This window comes from Fonsecaea monophora, assembly GCF_001642475.1.
Source record: "Fonsecaea monophora strain CBS 269.37 chromosome Unknown Scaff57, whole genome shotgun sequence".
In the NCBI taxonomy this organism is placed as follows: Eukaryota; Fungi; Ascomycota; class Eurotiomycetes; order Chaetothyriales; family Herpotrichiellaceae; genus Fonsecaea; species Fonsecaea monophora.
In genome coordinates this window covers 174376-190892 of record NW_019173988.1, presented here as the reverse complement: position 1 = coordinate 190892, position 16517 = coordinate 174376, and the positions used below count along the sequence as shown (strand labels likewise).

The 16517-nt window shown below is 52.4% G+C and overlaps 5 protein-coding genes across 5 annotated transcripts; 2 read left to right on the top strand and 3 right to left on the bottom strand.

The window, feature by feature from the left end:
• Window positions 1-1115: 1115 nt before the first annotated feature.
• On the bottom strand, window positions 1116-3184 carry AYO21_07479 (hypothetical protein; the record flags this gene model as incomplete). Its single annotated transcript, XM_022657434.1, has 5 exons — window positions 1116-1279; window positions 1383-1983; window positions 2061-2381; window positions 2441-2696; window positions 2757-3184. 5 exons carry the CDS (start codon window positions 3182-3184, stop codon window positions 1116-1118), a joined length of 1770 nt encoding a protein of 589 aa, XP_022510311.1.
• A 1020-nt stretch (window positions 3185-4204) lies between these two features.
• AYO21_07478 (hypothetical protein) lies at window positions 4205-8959 on the bottom strand (the record flags this gene model as incomplete). Its single annotated transcript, XM_022657433.1, has 2 exons — window positions 4205-4933; window positions 4982-8959. The coding sequence occupies 2 exons, from the start codon at window positions 8957-8959 to the stop codon at window positions 4205-4207; spliced, it is 4707 nt and encodes a 1568-aa protein (XP_022510310.1).
• A 959-nt stretch (window positions 8960-9918) lies between these two features.
• AYO21_07477 (hypothetical protein) lies at window positions 9919-12043 on the bottom strand (the record flags this gene model as incomplete). The annotated part of the gene is made up of 4 exons (XM_022657432.1): window positions 9919-10817; window positions 10864-11006; window positions 11071-11388; window positions 11442-12043. The coding sequence occupies 4 exons, from the start codon at window positions 12041-12043 to the stop codon at window positions 9919-9921; spliced, it is 1962 nt and encodes a 653-aa protein (XP_022510309.1).
• Window positions 12044-13240: 1197 nt separating this feature from the next.
• Window positions 13241-13843, top strand: AYO21_07476 (ubiquitin-conjugating enzyme E2 N; the record flags this gene model as incomplete). Its single annotated transcript, XM_022657431.1, has 4 exons — window positions 13241-13293; window positions 13347-13435; window positions 13487-13618; window positions 13668-13843. The coding sequence occupies 4 exons, from the start codon at window positions 13241-13243 to the stop codon at window positions 13841-13843; spliced, it is 450 nt and encodes a 149-aa protein (XP_022510308.1).
• A 423-nt stretch (window positions 13844-14266) lies between these two features.
• Window positions 14267-16283, top strand: AYO21_07475 (hypothetical protein; the record flags this gene model as incomplete). The annotated part of the gene is made up of 4 exons (XM_022657430.1): window positions 14267-14397; window positions 14500-14669; window positions 14764-15764; window positions 15825-16283. The coding sequence occupies 4 exons, from the start codon at window positions 14267-14269 to the stop codon at window positions 16281-16283; spliced, it is 1761 nt and encodes a 586-aa protein (XP_022510307.1).
• Window positions 16284-16517: the final 234 nt, after the last annotated feature.

Genomic DNA, 16517 nt, shown 5'->3' with positions numbered 1-16517 from the left:
AGTAATCAGCCTGCTACCAGCGACAAACTTATTGCTGAAGGAGCATAGTGGACTGTGAAACGGTGATATTCGGGAGGAATTCCAGGTGTCACGAACCGCCAAGCATAACTTATACGTAATAACCCCTTATTATTTACGTATCGTATGCTCACCGCCTAGGGGAAGCTTCCTTCCCTTAATTTACCCCTTTTCTTTAGGTCGATGCGGTTTAATCGGCCTTCGATATAGTCTCGCTTCGAGAGGTTAGTTTCGTACCTTCGTAGAAGGAGAGCGTCTCTATAGAGGAAGAAGAGGTTTTCCTTGAGATAGCGGTAGTATTAAAGGAACTTAACTATCCTTCGTACTAGATATATAGTTTCTAGGGCTCGAGTTCTTCCGAGCTCGACTCTATATTAGATCGAAGACTATCTCTTACCGTTGAAAGAGATAGAGGCCTTTAAGGGCCTTAGCCTAGGCCTTCGCGAGGGCTATCTAAGGCGTTACTACTAGATGTAACTTAATAGAGGAACATAGTGAATTCTACTAGGTTCTGGGGACCGTCTAACTATATACCTTCGAGTAATTTACAGGGCCCTACCGGCGCTAGTCCGAAGGCCTTCGGCCGAAGACTAGCGTGACGGTCATTACACGTCCTTAGCATCCCTACCAGTCATAAATTGACACGCTTGTCCGCCATCAGCACTCTTACCATGTCTGTGGACCTTGCCTTACCCGTCGAGATCTACTCAACCGACACACGGCTTTGCATGCACAAGTGATGATTCCACCACTAGGTACATTAAAACACATTGAAATTGCCTGTGAGCAATGTCGACATTCACGGGTCAATTGTGATGGGAGCCACTCGGTAAAGGTAGATATGTATAAACGTGAACCATGTATGTATAAATGTATGTAGCTTCTGACTTTATTTATCCCAGAATGCTAGGATAATAGCATCCAAGTCATGCGTGAGGGTTGCTGATACATACACACACACATACATACATACATACATACATACATACATGAGTGAGTGAGTGAGTGAGTGACCCCTCGCCTTTGCCCTTTGCCCCTTAGCTCAAACACATACCATAATCATGATCATCACCATCATCGCATCACCATTGCCATCGTCATCGGCCATAAACCGTCGGAAATAAATCAATCATGTACTGAATCCCCTCGGCGCGGTAGAGATCGTCCTCGACGTACATCAGGTTCGTGGCGTTGGTGTCAAAGACGATGTTTTGCGGCTGAGCCAGTGTGTAGGCCGGCCAGTGGATGGATGACGAGGATGCTACGAGAGAGAGAGAGAGTGAGGTTGTCAGCAATCGACGTTTTCCTCAAAAAAGGAAGAGAATCTGGAAAGATGGGACGTATAGGGCGATCATGCAGCTTACCGTTTGCACCACCCGGGCCGTTTGGATCCCCCGACGCGATGAAATTCGCCCACATCCGACTCATCGCCGTGGCCAGGGCGTCGTATGACGGTGGCTTCCCAGCGAATGGGTCAACCGCCACCGAGTTGTTGTACCCCTCGCCGAGGAGATTGCGGAACACAAAGGCCACTTCCTGAAAGTGCGTGGCGCCGGTCTGCGGCGGCACGCCGTTCGGGACCACGTTGAAGTGGTAGCTCCAGCTGCTGACGTTACGGGCCGCCCAGGCCTGCGAGGTCGCGCGCCGCGGCGCCTGCATGAGGATGTCGCCCCCGTAGGCGCTGGCGCGCTTGTACTGCGCACCCAGGAACGAGTAGTTCCCCGAGGGACGTCCCTGCAGGGTCGCGGGGATCCCAATGGCCGGGATGTCCGGGTACAACAGCGCAAATGCCTCGGCGACGGTGGCGTTGGGACCGGTGCGTTGTACGGCGGCCAGAAACTGCGCCGTCGTGTTGACCCCCTTTGCGCCGAACGCGGTGCCTTCGTCGAAATTCGTGCCGTGCAGTATGGGCACGCGGACAAACTTGCCCGCCACGAGTTGGTCCGCGGCGGAGCCGGTGATGAACTGCGTGTATATTGTCATTAGTAAGGCTCGCTTCATCAGGTTCGTTCGCTGAACAAAAGAGAGAAAACAAAACGTACGTCGTCGTCGATCTGAGCGCCCCAGCCAGGGACGGTAGCCGTAGCACTGCTGTTCAGCACGCTGTTGAGCTTCTCGATCGGGACCTTGCGCAAACACCCAAGCGTGTCTTGTGCGGAGCTGCAGTTTGCCGCCTTGGTGATGCTGTTGTAGTACTTGTCCCAAGAGGACGCATTGGTCAAGGGATCAAACGGAAGCGGTCCTCCACTTTCCATGATGCCCCCTCGGAAGAGCTTGTCGTCTCGACCACCATATGCAATGAGTTGTGTGCCTATAGAGTTACCACCCGCACTCTTTGTAAGGGAAAATTCGTTCGTCAGTAACTTAGTTCCCTCTAGAGACGACGCGACGGAAAAAAAAAAAAAAAACCAAAACTGCTCACCTCGCCCCAAATGGTGACCTTGGTCGGGTCTCCGCCAAAAGGCGCAATGTTCTCTTGGATCCAATGCAACGCCAGACGTTGGTCGCGGAATCCCAAATTGGTGACTCCAGCCTTCATAACTTCGGTGCCATATATGAACCCGAATGCCTGGAGACGGTAGTTCAAGCTCACCCCGATGATGGGCTGGTTCATCTCGACCGACTGCTGTACAATGAAGCTCAAGTTGTAGCGAGGGTCTCGGCTGCCACCTTCAGTGCTGTAGCAAGTCATCAGCCTCTGCATGGTTCGTCCATCAATATTGGCTGATTTTCCTTACAAGCCACCGCCATGAATCCATACGCCGACTGGCAGCTTCGCGTCCGGCGCGACGCCGCTCGGGCGGACGACATTCAGCGTCAAACAATCCTCGCTGACGACATTACCCAGAACCCATTGGTCGCTACCGTAACCGTAGCACTCGTAGCCATACTGCGTGGCGTTTCTAGCGGTTGTCCACGTCGTGTTGAGAGACTGGGGCAGGTTGAAGCGGAGGTTCCCCAGGGGCGGCTGGGCGAACGGCATGCCCAGGAACAGATCTTGATCATATGTCGATTGGTAGACGCCATAATAGCTGCCGTTCTTGACCTTGACGGTCGGTGCTTGGCTACCTTGACGGGCTATCAGTGCCGCGTGGGAGCCCGACGCCACCCATACGGCCGAGCCGAGCAGCAAGTACAGAAGCCTGCACATGGGAAGCAGTATCATGCCGGTTCAGAAGTATCTTTGTTTTTTGTCAGAAGAGAGGAGGGGACAACACGTTACGCGAAGACGGGCACGTCACAAGAGAGAGAGAGAATGGGCCTTTCAGCTTATAACTCACCCGTTACCATGTACTCACCGCATCACACAGCTGCTTTACCGGTCGGCTTGAAGTGCCGATGACCCCATGAGATGTGGTGTCATGTCCAGCGGCCGCCGGGGGAGTTGCCCAGTCAAGCAAGCAGGGGGAACCAAACATCAAGAAGGTTTCTTTTCTCCTGCAACTTATGCCGATCCATCCATCCAATCCATCCATCAAAGGCGGGGGTTTGCGGTCGCTGTTGCTTCCGCCAGAAGCCCCTGTGACACCTCATTGCTGGTGTGGGATATCGAATCATTGACCATTTGCCCGTAGTTGACAACAGACGACGTCGCCATTGCGGGGGATTGTGGAGCAGACGGCGATCACCACTCCATTCATTGCCTCCTGCTGGAAATGGCAAGGAAGGATGCTAGTTACACTGCAGATCCATGCATGTCGGCAGAGAAAATCTGCCGCTCAAATGCCGAGTGATGGGGAAATGCAGAGATGCTGGGGATATGGGTGGATGGAGAATGAATCAGTCGATAGAGGAATGGAGTAGGAGGTGGTATTCGGCACTCGTATGTTGTAGTACATATTCAGTAGTACCAGTCATGCTTGTTAATGCCTCCGAGTATGAACACACTAAGTCATAGGTACTTAGTGGTACTAGTCCATGCTTGGTATGGCACCAAGTACCGATACAGAATGCTTGGTATAATGCTTGGCATCTTTATTGTCTTTTTACCACCATTATTACTTGCCACATCCTCCACATCACCAATATTCCCCCCAACATCATCTTCATATCGGGTCATCTCATCTCACTTCCCTCATATTCGTACACACATTCCCCCCATACACCCATAGCTATAGTGTTACATATCCATCCACAAACTAATGAGTACAAATACTAGAAAACATACAAAGCACCCCTGGCTGATCTATCGCTTGAACTTCCGAATGGTGGCGTCACTCGCCTTCGACGTCAACCCGCGACTGAGCCCGGCGCCAATCCCTCGTCCCAGCGTCGCAATCTTGCTCGCGACAAAGGGATTGAGAGAGTTCGAATCCTCCCCTTCACCCGATTGCGACACTGTAGCTGGCTCTGCATCGCTATCTGATATGGTCGTTTTGCCGCTGTCATTCGGCGTTTTACTCGACCCACCTCGGCTTTGCACCTCAGGAGGTCGAGAGACCGAGGATGCCTTGCTTCGTGCTGACACCACATGAACCGACTTCGATCGTTGGTGGGACTGAGTGAGAGCTAGAAAAGCCGCCAACGCGCTATCTGCGCCTCCAGTCCCGGTTTCGGTCGAGGAATGCGAATGTGATGGAGGGACGACGACACTTGTCGAGCGAGGTAGATTGAAACTTTCTCCGCTGCCACGGCTAAGTTGATGGGTCAATTGGGGCGGTTCCAGATAGGAATGCTCACGATTACCGATGTTGACACTTCTATCGGTCGGCGAAGGATATGGGACGTCGACAGTGATGAGCGTTGCACAGGGACAGCCGCAGCCTGTTGGACAAGAATCGTGCTCATCCAGCTGCTCCTCGCTGAAGCAATCCGCATTGTCCTCGTCCTCAACTGGCGAAAGCTGTGCTTTCTCGGCCGAAGACCGCCTCGATCTTGTCTTGCCGTCCTTTGCTCGTCGAGCACCAAACCATCCCTGAGCACAGTCGTAGCATGTTATATGCCCACACTGTAAGCAAGGCACCGCCAGACCCTGAATCGAGGTATTGCAAATGGCACAGGCACTTCGCTTGGGAGCTTTGCCAGCTCTCACTCCCAACTGTTGATCGGACGAAATGCATGTCGGAGTGACGCATTGCCATGCAATGGGTATACCATTTTTCTCTATCGGTGCCGGGAGCTCACCACAATTGCGACAAAGGCGCCTTATTTCGAGACCAAGATTTGTGGCTTGAGATGCCGAAGTCAACATCTTCCTGCGTGGCCGCTCAAGGCCATCGCCAGCGGTCGAGTGAACAGTATTTGATCGGCCATGCCCCAAGTCCAACCCTTCTGCCACTATGCCATCGAATTTGAGAACCTCGGCGCGTTGTAGGTGTAACTGCCACACGTCGAGAAGTTTTGCATAGCTTTCTTGGTAGAATCTGCACTTGCTTTTAAGGTCAACATCCAAGATTGACGTAGATGAGTACCCGTCTAGATCGAATTTGTCCTGGTTGACCAGGTGTGTTTTAATCCTCCTACGCTTTGGAGGCTTCTGCCCCACAGTCTTCTCTGACATCTCCGAGCCAACCGCAGGCGCATCGCTGTTCCGTCCTGCTGGCATTTGCAAAGTTCTGCCTTTGCGAGAATTCTGCGCGCTAGAGGACGACAGCAATGAGCGATTGCCTAGCTCGCGGCTATCGTGACTCCCGCCTTCATTATAAGGAAAGGATGGCCGTGAACCCCGGCTCGTTGCTTGACTGCCAAATATGCCAGAAGACACCCAACCAGGGGCCAGTGACCCTGAGGGGCTGTACTTTTTCAGACTGGATGCGAAGCCCGACGATGAGCTTTGATTCGGAGGGGAGTTTGAATAGGACTGTGTCAAGGCCGAGAGACTTGCTCGCGCAGAAGGATAAGAAATGTCCGAGGCTGACTTGTTGCTTGGCCGATTCCCTTCGGGAGACGTCGAGACGGAGACAGCAGTTGAATAGGGCGCAGAGTGGTCATGAGAGTCTTCCGCAACGAAACTAGCCGCTGTCGAGGAGAGCTGACTGGCTTGGCGGCCTAGAACATGGCGTGGTCTGCGTCGACTTCCAGAGCTTACCAGTCCTGGAATACCGGGGCTCAACGGCACATTTTTGGAGTGGACAAACACATATCCTTCCACGTCAACATCTCTTCGGAGCGAAGATTTGGCCGCGGCTCTGGATGGAAAATAGTCACCCCGAATGAGGGAGATGTCGCCGGAGGGAGGCTGATGCGCTGTCTCTTGCGTGTCACCCGGTATGAAGCCGTTGTTGAGACTTGATACAAGGACGCAAGCCAAGGTGGCAAGCATCTGTACATCGCCGAGTCGTTCAAAGTAGTCGAAGATAGCTGGAAGCAGGTACGTCGAGCCAAGCGGGTGGTTGCCCCATCGAGTCCTCCCAAAGATTTTGTGGTTGTCTGAATGAATGCTGCCCTTTCGGGAACCCCTTCCTTGTGCCTGTTTCGCGATCACCAACAAGTCTCGCAACCTCGGATTCCGGACCTCTGAGAGAACTTCCAGAGGCACCGAGTGATCCAAGACAAGGCTGACAACAGTCCACACGGACTCCAGGTCTTTGAACGATGCATCTCGAGCAACGGCAGCATTGTGTTTGCAAACTTCTGGTCCGTCTCCAAACATCTGATATTCAACCGCCAGCTCGCGCTTTGATGGAATCAGGTCATCGAAAGTGTGTATTGACACAGCACTCTTACGGGGAGCATCATTCAGCTTGTTGGCGCCACCGGTGGTGGATTGGTTGGAACGATCAGGGGAGCGTGACCGTTGTTGGAGCCCGGAAGCCCCGACTCGGTATGATGACACGCCGGGAATGTTTTGCTCGCTCTCGAATGAGGATGAGGAACTACTGGATGACTTCCATGAGGAGTCTGATGTGTCAGAGTCCGAGTTGTCATCCGCGGTCTTGGTTCCTCGGGTGGTTTTGTGGGCAGGTGAGCTTGTGTGTAATCGGCCAAAGCCTTCGAAGAGTCTGCTCGAGTCGGACTCATCGAGGTCTTTGACGCCCAAGGTGCTCAAAAAGGAGACAGGTTCATTTCCTTTGGCAGGGAAGAAGCAAATCAACTTTCCAGTCTCGGACCAAATGGCACCACAGCCCTTGGCTAGCGGTACAAGAACGTTCGCTGAGGCATCAAGGCCTTCTCGCACGCCATCGAGTTGATCGTCACTGTCACTGCTGGAGTCGTCGGCTCCGATCGTGCTCGTGTCCAAGATCTTTGAATCGACCAGTGATTCTCCAAGCACCCAAGACACAATCTGTTCAAGATTCTGCTCTCGGAGTAAGTACCGTAGAACTGCTTCCAAACACCCGCGTTTCCGGGAGGCATAGGTTTCTGCAATTGTGTGCAACTCTGTTGTTATCAGTCGGTGCGTCGCTTCGTCCAGAAACCTCGATTTCTGCAGAGTCAAGACTGCGTTTGCATTCCGTGGATATAGTTTCGGAAACCTCATCTCCACTCTCAAGTACACCTGGCTCTGGTCTTCTCCCCAAGGGGCTTGAAGTGACATGACGGCCTTTCGATGCGAGATATCAACGACCTCAAACTCTACCTTTTTGAACTTCTCTCCTACTTGTCGGATCTCCTCAGCCAAGGTGTCAGGGTCCCAAGAAAATATCTTCACATTCTTCAACCATGATATTGGATCCGTATTCTGCCGATTGTTGCCTCTTCCGTGCATGCCAGACCTTTGCGCATAACGGCCTCCTTGGATCCAGCCACGGAATTGTGAAACGGGCATTTTACTCATGCCCACGCTGGTGCTCGAACGAGGCCGGAAATGCGTGAGGTGGCTGTGACGGGAGAAGACTTCACTGCGAGGTGTTTCGTCCAGTGGGGAGTCGACGTCTCCCGGGACATCGCGAAAAGTCTTGTACACTGCGCCTCTTCGTGTGAAATTCAGCCGTTGGATTTTGGAAACACCTTTTTCGTACCCGATATCTGCATATATATCGGGCTCAAGGGCATGGAGCCTCAACTCCCTGTCCGTACCCCAGGACACCAGCTGGAAGTCTCGATGGTCAACGTTGTCGACAATTGTACCCCGAGCGCGCCACAGGAACTCTTTGACCTGGCCTTCGTGACCCCTGAATGTCGCAACTGGTCGAACTGCGCCGCTCTCGAAGACCCCATTGACCGCACGACGATCATAGAGATGCAGGTCGCTGTTCCCGCGCTGTGGCATGGCGAGCAGTCCCCATCCAAAAGGAGTATGACGTGCCCTCCATACAGGGAACGGAGCTTCGATGACGCGCTCCAGAGTGCTTTCTTCCCTGCTGAAATTCCAAAATTTGATGGTCCGATCCAGGGAACAGGTGACAAGCTTGTTGTGATCGTGGCGGTTCCAGTCGATCCCATAGATTTTCGTTCCGTGGGCTTCAATGGTGCGCACGGGATATGCACCATTTCGGTCGTCCCAAATGTGGAGGAACTTATCGTGAGCGCTGGCAACAACATGTTCGTCTTGTCGGCTCCATTTGACCTGGGTAGCACCGGCAAACCAGTCAGAGAAGGAATTGACGGGTCTCGCTGGAGCGCGCAGATCCCAGCTGTGCACAAAGCTATCAACGGCGCAAGTCGCAAGGACGTCAGGATGATGGGCGGAAAAGTTGATGTCGGTTATTGCTCTAGTATGGCCGTGCAGGACGAACTCGATAGGATCCTGCCATGATCGAGCATCCAGATTCCAAACCAGAGCCTTTTGGTTCGACGTACTGACCACCCAATAATCCCTCACAGCGAACGGAGACCACTGAACGTCAGCAACCTCCCAGGGCGTCCGGTGAGGGAGGTAACGCGGTGGAGAGTAGGGAGAATCCAGGTCAATGATATGAAGTCCCTCTTTGGAGGCCAATGCAACATCACGGCCGCTTGGGGAAATGGTCATGGATCCCACGGGCTGCTCGAGTCTGAAAGATGCATCTTGGCCGAAGGTTTCGCTCTCGAAAGCGGAAGCTGGACCTCGAGGTGCCATGTCTGCGAGAAGCCCCGCTATTCCAGCCAGATATCCGGGATCCGTGCTCAGTATCCGTCTAAAACTCCTGTCGACGGACGGCGAGGGAATGAGGATCCGCCAAGGGCGTGAAGCAGCAAACTGGAAGCCTGCATCTCAAGTAGCGACAGCACTAAACGCGTCTTGAGATTGTGCTCTGTTGGTTTGGTAGGAGGCCAGTCCGCATCAGTCCGAGCATCAAAATCTCAAGAGCACCAAGTGACAGAAGCGGAGCTGACGGTTATGCCAAAGTCCGCACAGCTTACTGAGTACAGTATGTCAGAAGCGAGCATGGCACGCGAGGGTTGATATGTATCTATCTACGAGGTACAAAGGTAGCAAGCGTCGTGGTTCGGAAAAGCCTTGCTGGCTCGAATGCCAAGATTCGTTACATAATACATCAGTCAGCATGGACATGATCAGATTAGCACGTGAGCTTGGCACTCTTGGCAAATCAGGGCTGATAAAGGGGCATCGAGCCTTGTTGAGAACTCGGAGAGGTGCGCAAGACAGCCTCGAACGACATTGGACCCTGTTGGGAAAATAATTTAGGTGCTGGCTACACTGCTGTTACTTAGAGACCTGTCAAAACACCGTGTGGTCAACTTTCAGGCGTTCTTTGTCTCCCTAGAGATAAAACTTGAATGATGTTTAGTGAGACACCCAGTTGTCTCTGCCCTGCATAAACTAGAGCCGTCTTGGATCATGGACAGCGGGTAGAAATTTGTACTTCTCTGTGCTTCGGTGATGTGGCGCTCTGGCAGTCTTCAGTTGCCCCTCATGGGTAGGTTGAGCTGCCCTGGGGGTACTTACATTCGAGCTACACTCAATAACAGGGACTTGCTTTACGAACGGTCCTGGTGGGTGACTGTGTAAACATGTAGATATATGAGCTCTTCTCGATATTCACCCATCCTGTTGATATCCAGCTCCCAGCGCATCTAGAGCTTCGAATCACGCGGTCTTGTCGTACTAGAAGATCCGCACAATGTCTGTGGGATGCGTTCGCAAGCAGCAATGAGCTCTGCACCAGTGTGACAAGCGGCATAGACGAATCGGTCGGGGCGGACCAAAACGTACTTCCTCCCTCCCATGTCCTTTTTGATCCGATACATGTCGTACCCTGTCGGGTAAGGCCGGTTCCTACAAAGGTCTGACACGGCGAACTCGTCCCCAGTCGCTATGCGATAAACGCTCTGCTGGGGGACATCCGACGAGGTGCTTGCTGGGCGATTCTCGAGCAATGGAGAATGGACGAGGAAGAAAGCGGAATCTTTGAGGACTTCATTGTTGGAGGCTTTTTCAAGGTCCAGGGTTTTGAGTTCCAACCACGCTTTCTCTGCTTGCTCCATATTATCGATCACGACAATAAGCCGTAGGAGCGCGTTGCTTCTTGGATCATGGAAGAAAACGTCGTCTGTAAAGCGGACATTTGCTACCAAATTTCGGGTCAGAGGGAACGCTGGACAACAGTAGACTTGTGGGAAACAGCGTCCGCCCGCTAGATCGGGAAGGAACGCCATCCCGGTGTTGAATGCGTATCGGTTCATGCCGTATGCACGAGGACCCAATTCGAGCTTATGTCTGGAGCTGGGGACAAGCTGCATCAGCCATAGGATCCAGTCCCGGAGAAAGATCTTCGTGGGATTCCGGGCGGTGGTGAGATTTCCGTTGGCCACTGTAGCAGCAAGTGAGTGGTCTAGCTGCTGCTTTCGTTCCAGGAACCATCCATTGAAAAGCGTTTCAAAGCTTCCATCGAAGTCGGGTCGACAAGCTAGTGCGAGCCTCCATGCAATCCCTGAAGCGTCTCTAAATCCTGAGACAATTCCTTGGCCGCCAACTACCTTTGTCAATGTGGAACTCAGTTGTAGGTATGAACCACGTACATGGAGGCATAACATGGGCAGCATCACCGCATAGTATCAGTCTTCCGACAGTCCATTTGTTGCAGCTTCTAGCAGCAAAGGTGAAAGGTCTCGACCGCAGAACGTGGATACAATCCAGGGGGTATTGCACAGCATCTTTCAAACTAGTCAAGTTTGATGTGGGTGGTGAGCAGAAAGACGCCACTACATGGAAATTGAGGAGCTTACCCATAATCAGCGCCCGGGTGTGTCAAGTATGGTAAGACAATCTCAGACGTCTTCTCCCAAGTAGCCATCTCCTGCGGATCCTCCCCTTGGTCCACCACGAATTCAAACCGCCAGAGTCTATCGCTCCGTGGGCCGAAGCTTCCGCAGACAGAGGGCCTCTCAGGATTGCCAATAAATCGAAAGTTTGGTGGAAAGAATTTATCGTAGACTTGTTCAGGGGTGTAATTCAGTTTCCAAAGGGGAAATCCTGGGTGTGTCTCTGGCGTGGGGAGATCCATGTGCCAGTTCATCGCAACCCACGTCTCCTGATACTCGTAGCTAGCATCACGTCAACTTTGCTTGATGTACCTGTTGCAATAAACATGTCTCACCCGGACAGTGTTTGGAGGAGGACACCTTTTGGTTCCAGATAGCGTTTACGTGTAAACCCGGTTTTACCATCTGCTCCCACGAAGAACTTCCCCCGAATGGTGTGCTGGGTGCCATTGTTGTCGATATACTGTGCTTGGACAGAGTCCTCATTCTCTTCTATACCCACAATGGTCGACCCAAGCCGCAGCTGTGAGCTAGGGCAGCTGCTCGCGGCCATGCGGAGATGCTTTTCCATTACAGGCTGCTTGTGGGCGATAGCAGCAACATGGCCAGTACCTCCTTCGGTGGAGTTTAAATTCATTTTCATGAATGGCTTGGTCATGAGCCCATGCTTTCCAGAGGTGAATAATGTCCATCCAATGTGTTGTCCAATCTCGCCGTATATCTGCTCGTACAAACCTATCTCCTGGAGTAGTCGAATTCCATCCTCATCCAGAGCAATTCCACGAGGATCGGTCACGATGTCCTTCTCTTTCTCCAATACTACATTCTTGACGGACATTCGACCTAGGAGCGCACTTAGCAATGCCCCAGTAGGGCCGCATCCACATATTATCACATCCGTGGTCTCGGGACCCTCATCTTGTTGCTGTGTTGCCATTTATTGGTGTCGCTATGTGGTAAAGGCCCAAAAAAGAAGTAGAGTCGGACAGAAGCACGTAGGAGGATGAGTTCTTGCTTAAGTAGAGTCTTCCACCAAGAAATGAATCTAGATTTTCGCAACAGTGTCCTAACACAGACAACAGAGTGCCGACCTGTGGACTAAGTATGAATAGTGGGTCAAGAATTCCCACTCAATTGTGGTGGCATGTCCCAGTGGTGACCGGACCATGAAGGAACTGCTATGTCTCCAGGGCTGGACTGAAGGTCAGATCCGCCATGGTGCACTGCACCCAAGTCAAGTCTCATATGATGGTGTTCGCCCAATGGTGGGACAGCCTTCTCGTATCGGTCTACCAAGGGATACAATTGTGTGCGGGACGCTAAAATGCGGGGCGATATTGGACGTCTGACGGGGCGGTAAGGCTGTCACCGTGCATAACGATATCCAAGGAGCTGCACAGCGTCGTGTTCCATACCCATATTGATTGTAGTGCAGTCCGGCGGACTTTCTGATGGGAGACACAAGTAGCTCTTTGTCCAAGGCCAATGGAGGGTTCGCAATTGCATGTGAGGTGGACCCGGTTCAGGACTTCACGTCGAAATGCGCGGGAGGAAGGCTAGTGACTAGGCAATATATCGTTGCTGATACACACATCAACAGAGACAAAACAACGAATGCCAGTGTAGTCAACAATTGACCTCCTACGAGGTGAGGAAGTGGTGACGAGAGAGACAATTGGATGAAGGAAATATCGCAGCAGTAACATGAGGCGAGTCATGCTCCACGGATGAAATACCGCTGCCAAGATTTTCCCCGAGTCATGATGTCTGGATGGAAACCGCAGTTGACTCCAAGCGGTATCGACCTTCAGGTATATCAATCAGAGTGACTCAAACGACGGTGACTGCCGATTGCCTTAGCAAAGCAGCCACAACCCTGTGTCAATAACTTATCTCAGGCAGCCGTATACCCCACCGTTGACCTAGACACCATCTTTCTGCAGACACTGTCCCCTCACCTGGTGCGAACTGCCGTTCCCAGATCCTTTCAGCCTCCATTCCACGACTTATTCCCCGGTTTGAACTCCTTCTCCGATCCTACCTACGGAGAGATTGAGAGCTGAGCTCTCCGACACTGTCCTGGTCCAGTTCTCTCAACGCGCCCTCTGCGGCCTGTTGAAACTTTACGTTCGTAATGGCGCTGCCCAAGCGAATCATAAAAGAGACGGAGAGGTTGATGGCAGAGCCGTACGTCCCATCCTGGCCCTAGAACTGACTTGGGGTCCATCTAAGTCTTTCAGTGTCCCTGGGATAAGCGCGGTGCCCCATGAAGACAATCTGCGATACTTTGATGTCAGCATACATGGTCCATCACAATCTCCATATGAAGGTATTGAGCATCTTACCGCAACACGATGTCGTCAGGACTGATTCTCTGCAGGAGGTGTCTTCAAGCTCGAACTATTCCTGCCAGACGACTACCCGATGACCCCTCCCAAGATCAGATTTCTGACCAAGATATACCATCCCAACATTGACAAGCTCGGCCGAATTTGCTTGGATGTGCTGAAGAGTGAGTAATTCTGTCCTTTGGGCTGGACTAAGGCCTAACCTCTGTCAAGGCAATTGGTCGCCTGCGCTTCAAATAAGAACCATTCTCCTTTCCATTCAGGCTCTGCTAGGTGCTCCAAATCCGGATGATCCTTTGGCGAATGATGTTGCTCAGCGATGGAAGGAGGACCAGGAGGCCGCGATCCAGACAGCGAGAGAATGGACCAAAACCTATGCCATGCCATGATTTGAACGTTCCATTTTGATGACCGGCAGCAAGGAAAGAAAGGGTTGTCGAAAGAGAGAACGCGATGAAGTTGTGGCACGGAACGGAACGAGTGACGATCTGAGGAGCCTGGAGCCTTCGCCCTTGACGCAACGACCAGAGAAGAATGGCTCTTGCCTTCAATTCTCTCAGCACGATGAATACTACTATCCCCATGATGAATACAATTGAAGATTCTTTGGTTTGAGGCTGTTTACCATCCACCGTGGTGAGTCGGGCTCTGGATTGTTTCTGTGCTTGTCTTTGAGGTGTCTGTCGTGGCATGTGTGCTGTGTCGTCCGCTGTTGTTCGTCCCTCTCTTGCGGACAGAGTGCTTGTGGTCCATCTCGGTCTTTGTCGTTCTTGATATGCCGTCCATCCTGATCATCGATTGCCGATCTTGACATGCGTTCCACCCAACACGGCGACATCATCGCCCCGGTGAAGCGACTGGAGGCTGATGCGCGCCATTGGTCGATTTTGTACCCGTCGCTGAAGCTCGGCGGGAACTGGAGCAACATATTTCTGTCAAGAGCGTTGGCCCAAAGACACGCTGTTTTTTCCCCTTTCACATCAACACATATCACAGACGTCCACCATGGAGCAGAGCCGGTGGAGTCTGGACTCTGACGAGATAGCCTCGTGCCTTCCCTCGCGGCCATCAACGCCGCAGTCTGTCAAGGCTCTTCTTCGCTCGCCGGGGTCCCCCTTAAGGACTCTGGGGAAGAAGCTGAGCCTGACGGGCTTGTCTGTGCGGAGTCGGAAGACTTCGCCAGATGGAGGGAAGGGCACGAGGCTGAAGAATCACGTGAGTGATTCTTCACGTCCTGGTCCTGGTTCTGTCGCACCCCTCTACAACCGACGTAGAGGAGGGTCTTTTAGGCCCTTGTCTGTTGTTACAGGGAAGCCGTTTGAATTTGACGTGAATCTGGCCCTGGACATTGTCCGAAATCACCCAAATTCCTCCTGTCCGAACAGCGACCCAGTCAAGCACCCTCCCTCCACCGACATCATGAAGACTGCACGAGACGATGAGAAGACCATCAAACCTGCCCGATCTCTCATAATGTTACCGCCAAACCACTCCACCCAACCTCACGCCATGCCACTCTCATCTCCTCCACAAAGTACCAACAAAGGCAGACTCCCCGTGCAGAAGCAGCACACAGTCATCGAAGCACCCTTTTCCCATCTGACGAGAATCCCTGCACCAGACATCAGTCAGCATCCAATGAACCAGCCTAATCCCTTTACTTCCACCAGCGACGCGCCTTCCCTGATCAGCACGACCAAGAAAGAGGAAATCAAGCGACTGGTGAAAGAGGCCAGACGACGATTTGACGAAAAGGAACGCGAAGCTGAGCGCGACGAGGTTGAACGCGAAAAGGCTGAACGTGAAGCTGATCTGCAAAGCAGAATCAAGTTCGACACAGTGCCGATGCCTGGAAACGCGTTTGTTAGAGGGAACTACGATAATGGCAAAATCCAAGACAACCCATTCAGTGCGAAGGCAGTTGGCGCCGCAGACTCAGCCAGCCCAAACACTCCAGAGCCGTTTGCTTGCCGACCCATCGCGCCTCGTCCTGTGCCACGAAAAAGCTCTGACACAGCGAACACTTACAATCTCAGCAACAACCTGTCAGCGTTCCAACTTGGTGCCGAGAATGTCCAGAATGACCTCTTCACCGTCTCCACTGAAGGTTCACCAATGGCTGGCACATCCACCCCGGGCAGGGCTACTGTTGGTAGCAGCAAGTCGGTTGTAACACCACTTTCAGAGGGACTTGAGCACAAGAAGACTGGTTTACGCAAAGTCACCGATCTGTTCAAGACAAAATCCGAGAAGCCTCAGCCCGACTCTGCCTCGCCACAGAACACTGACATGCTTCACCGACCTGATCTCGTAAGTTATGGTCACTAATCCTTGGTTATCGTGGCAATGTGAAGTAACATCAAGGTCTAGGAACGTTACTTGCGCACTACCACCAACAATCACAGCTACGATTATGATCAAGGACAGCCATATTCGCGTCATCCAAACACAAGCCGGGCCTGGCACTCTCGCAATCTCAAATGCACCACTTGCCTCGACCACTGCTGTGCTGTCTGCGGTCGCGCATGCTGTGCCTACAAAGCCGCTGCACTGGCCGTCAAGATCCACAAAGACAACCCAGAATCGCTCAAGATGGCAGAAGAGAGACTCCTCCAGATCGCTTTCCTCTTCCCATATGGCCAAGAGGCACCTACTTTCCTCCAATGCACCAAAGGTGGCGAGATCGGCTGCGGCAAGATGGTCTGCCCGGACTGTTGTGGAGAATGCCCCAATCCGATCTGCAAGGACATCCAGTGCCGAAAATGCAAGAAGAACCCGTGGGCGGAATGCTTGTGGCATGATGAGGATATGAATCGCCGCGCTCTATGAAGAGTCAAGACAAGGGTGTACAAATCAAGTTTCAAGGACATGAAGACGAATAATGCTGCCGGGATTTGGGATCCTAGTGAGCTTCTCTTGGATGACAGGACATCAGAGAGCACCCCCTGTGATAACATGACAAACGTGTACAATTAGCTGGAAGCCTACCCATTATTGGAAGTAGGGCAATGACTCGAATGATCGATCTCGCCAGAGAGAGACAAAATGAATGTAAACAACAGA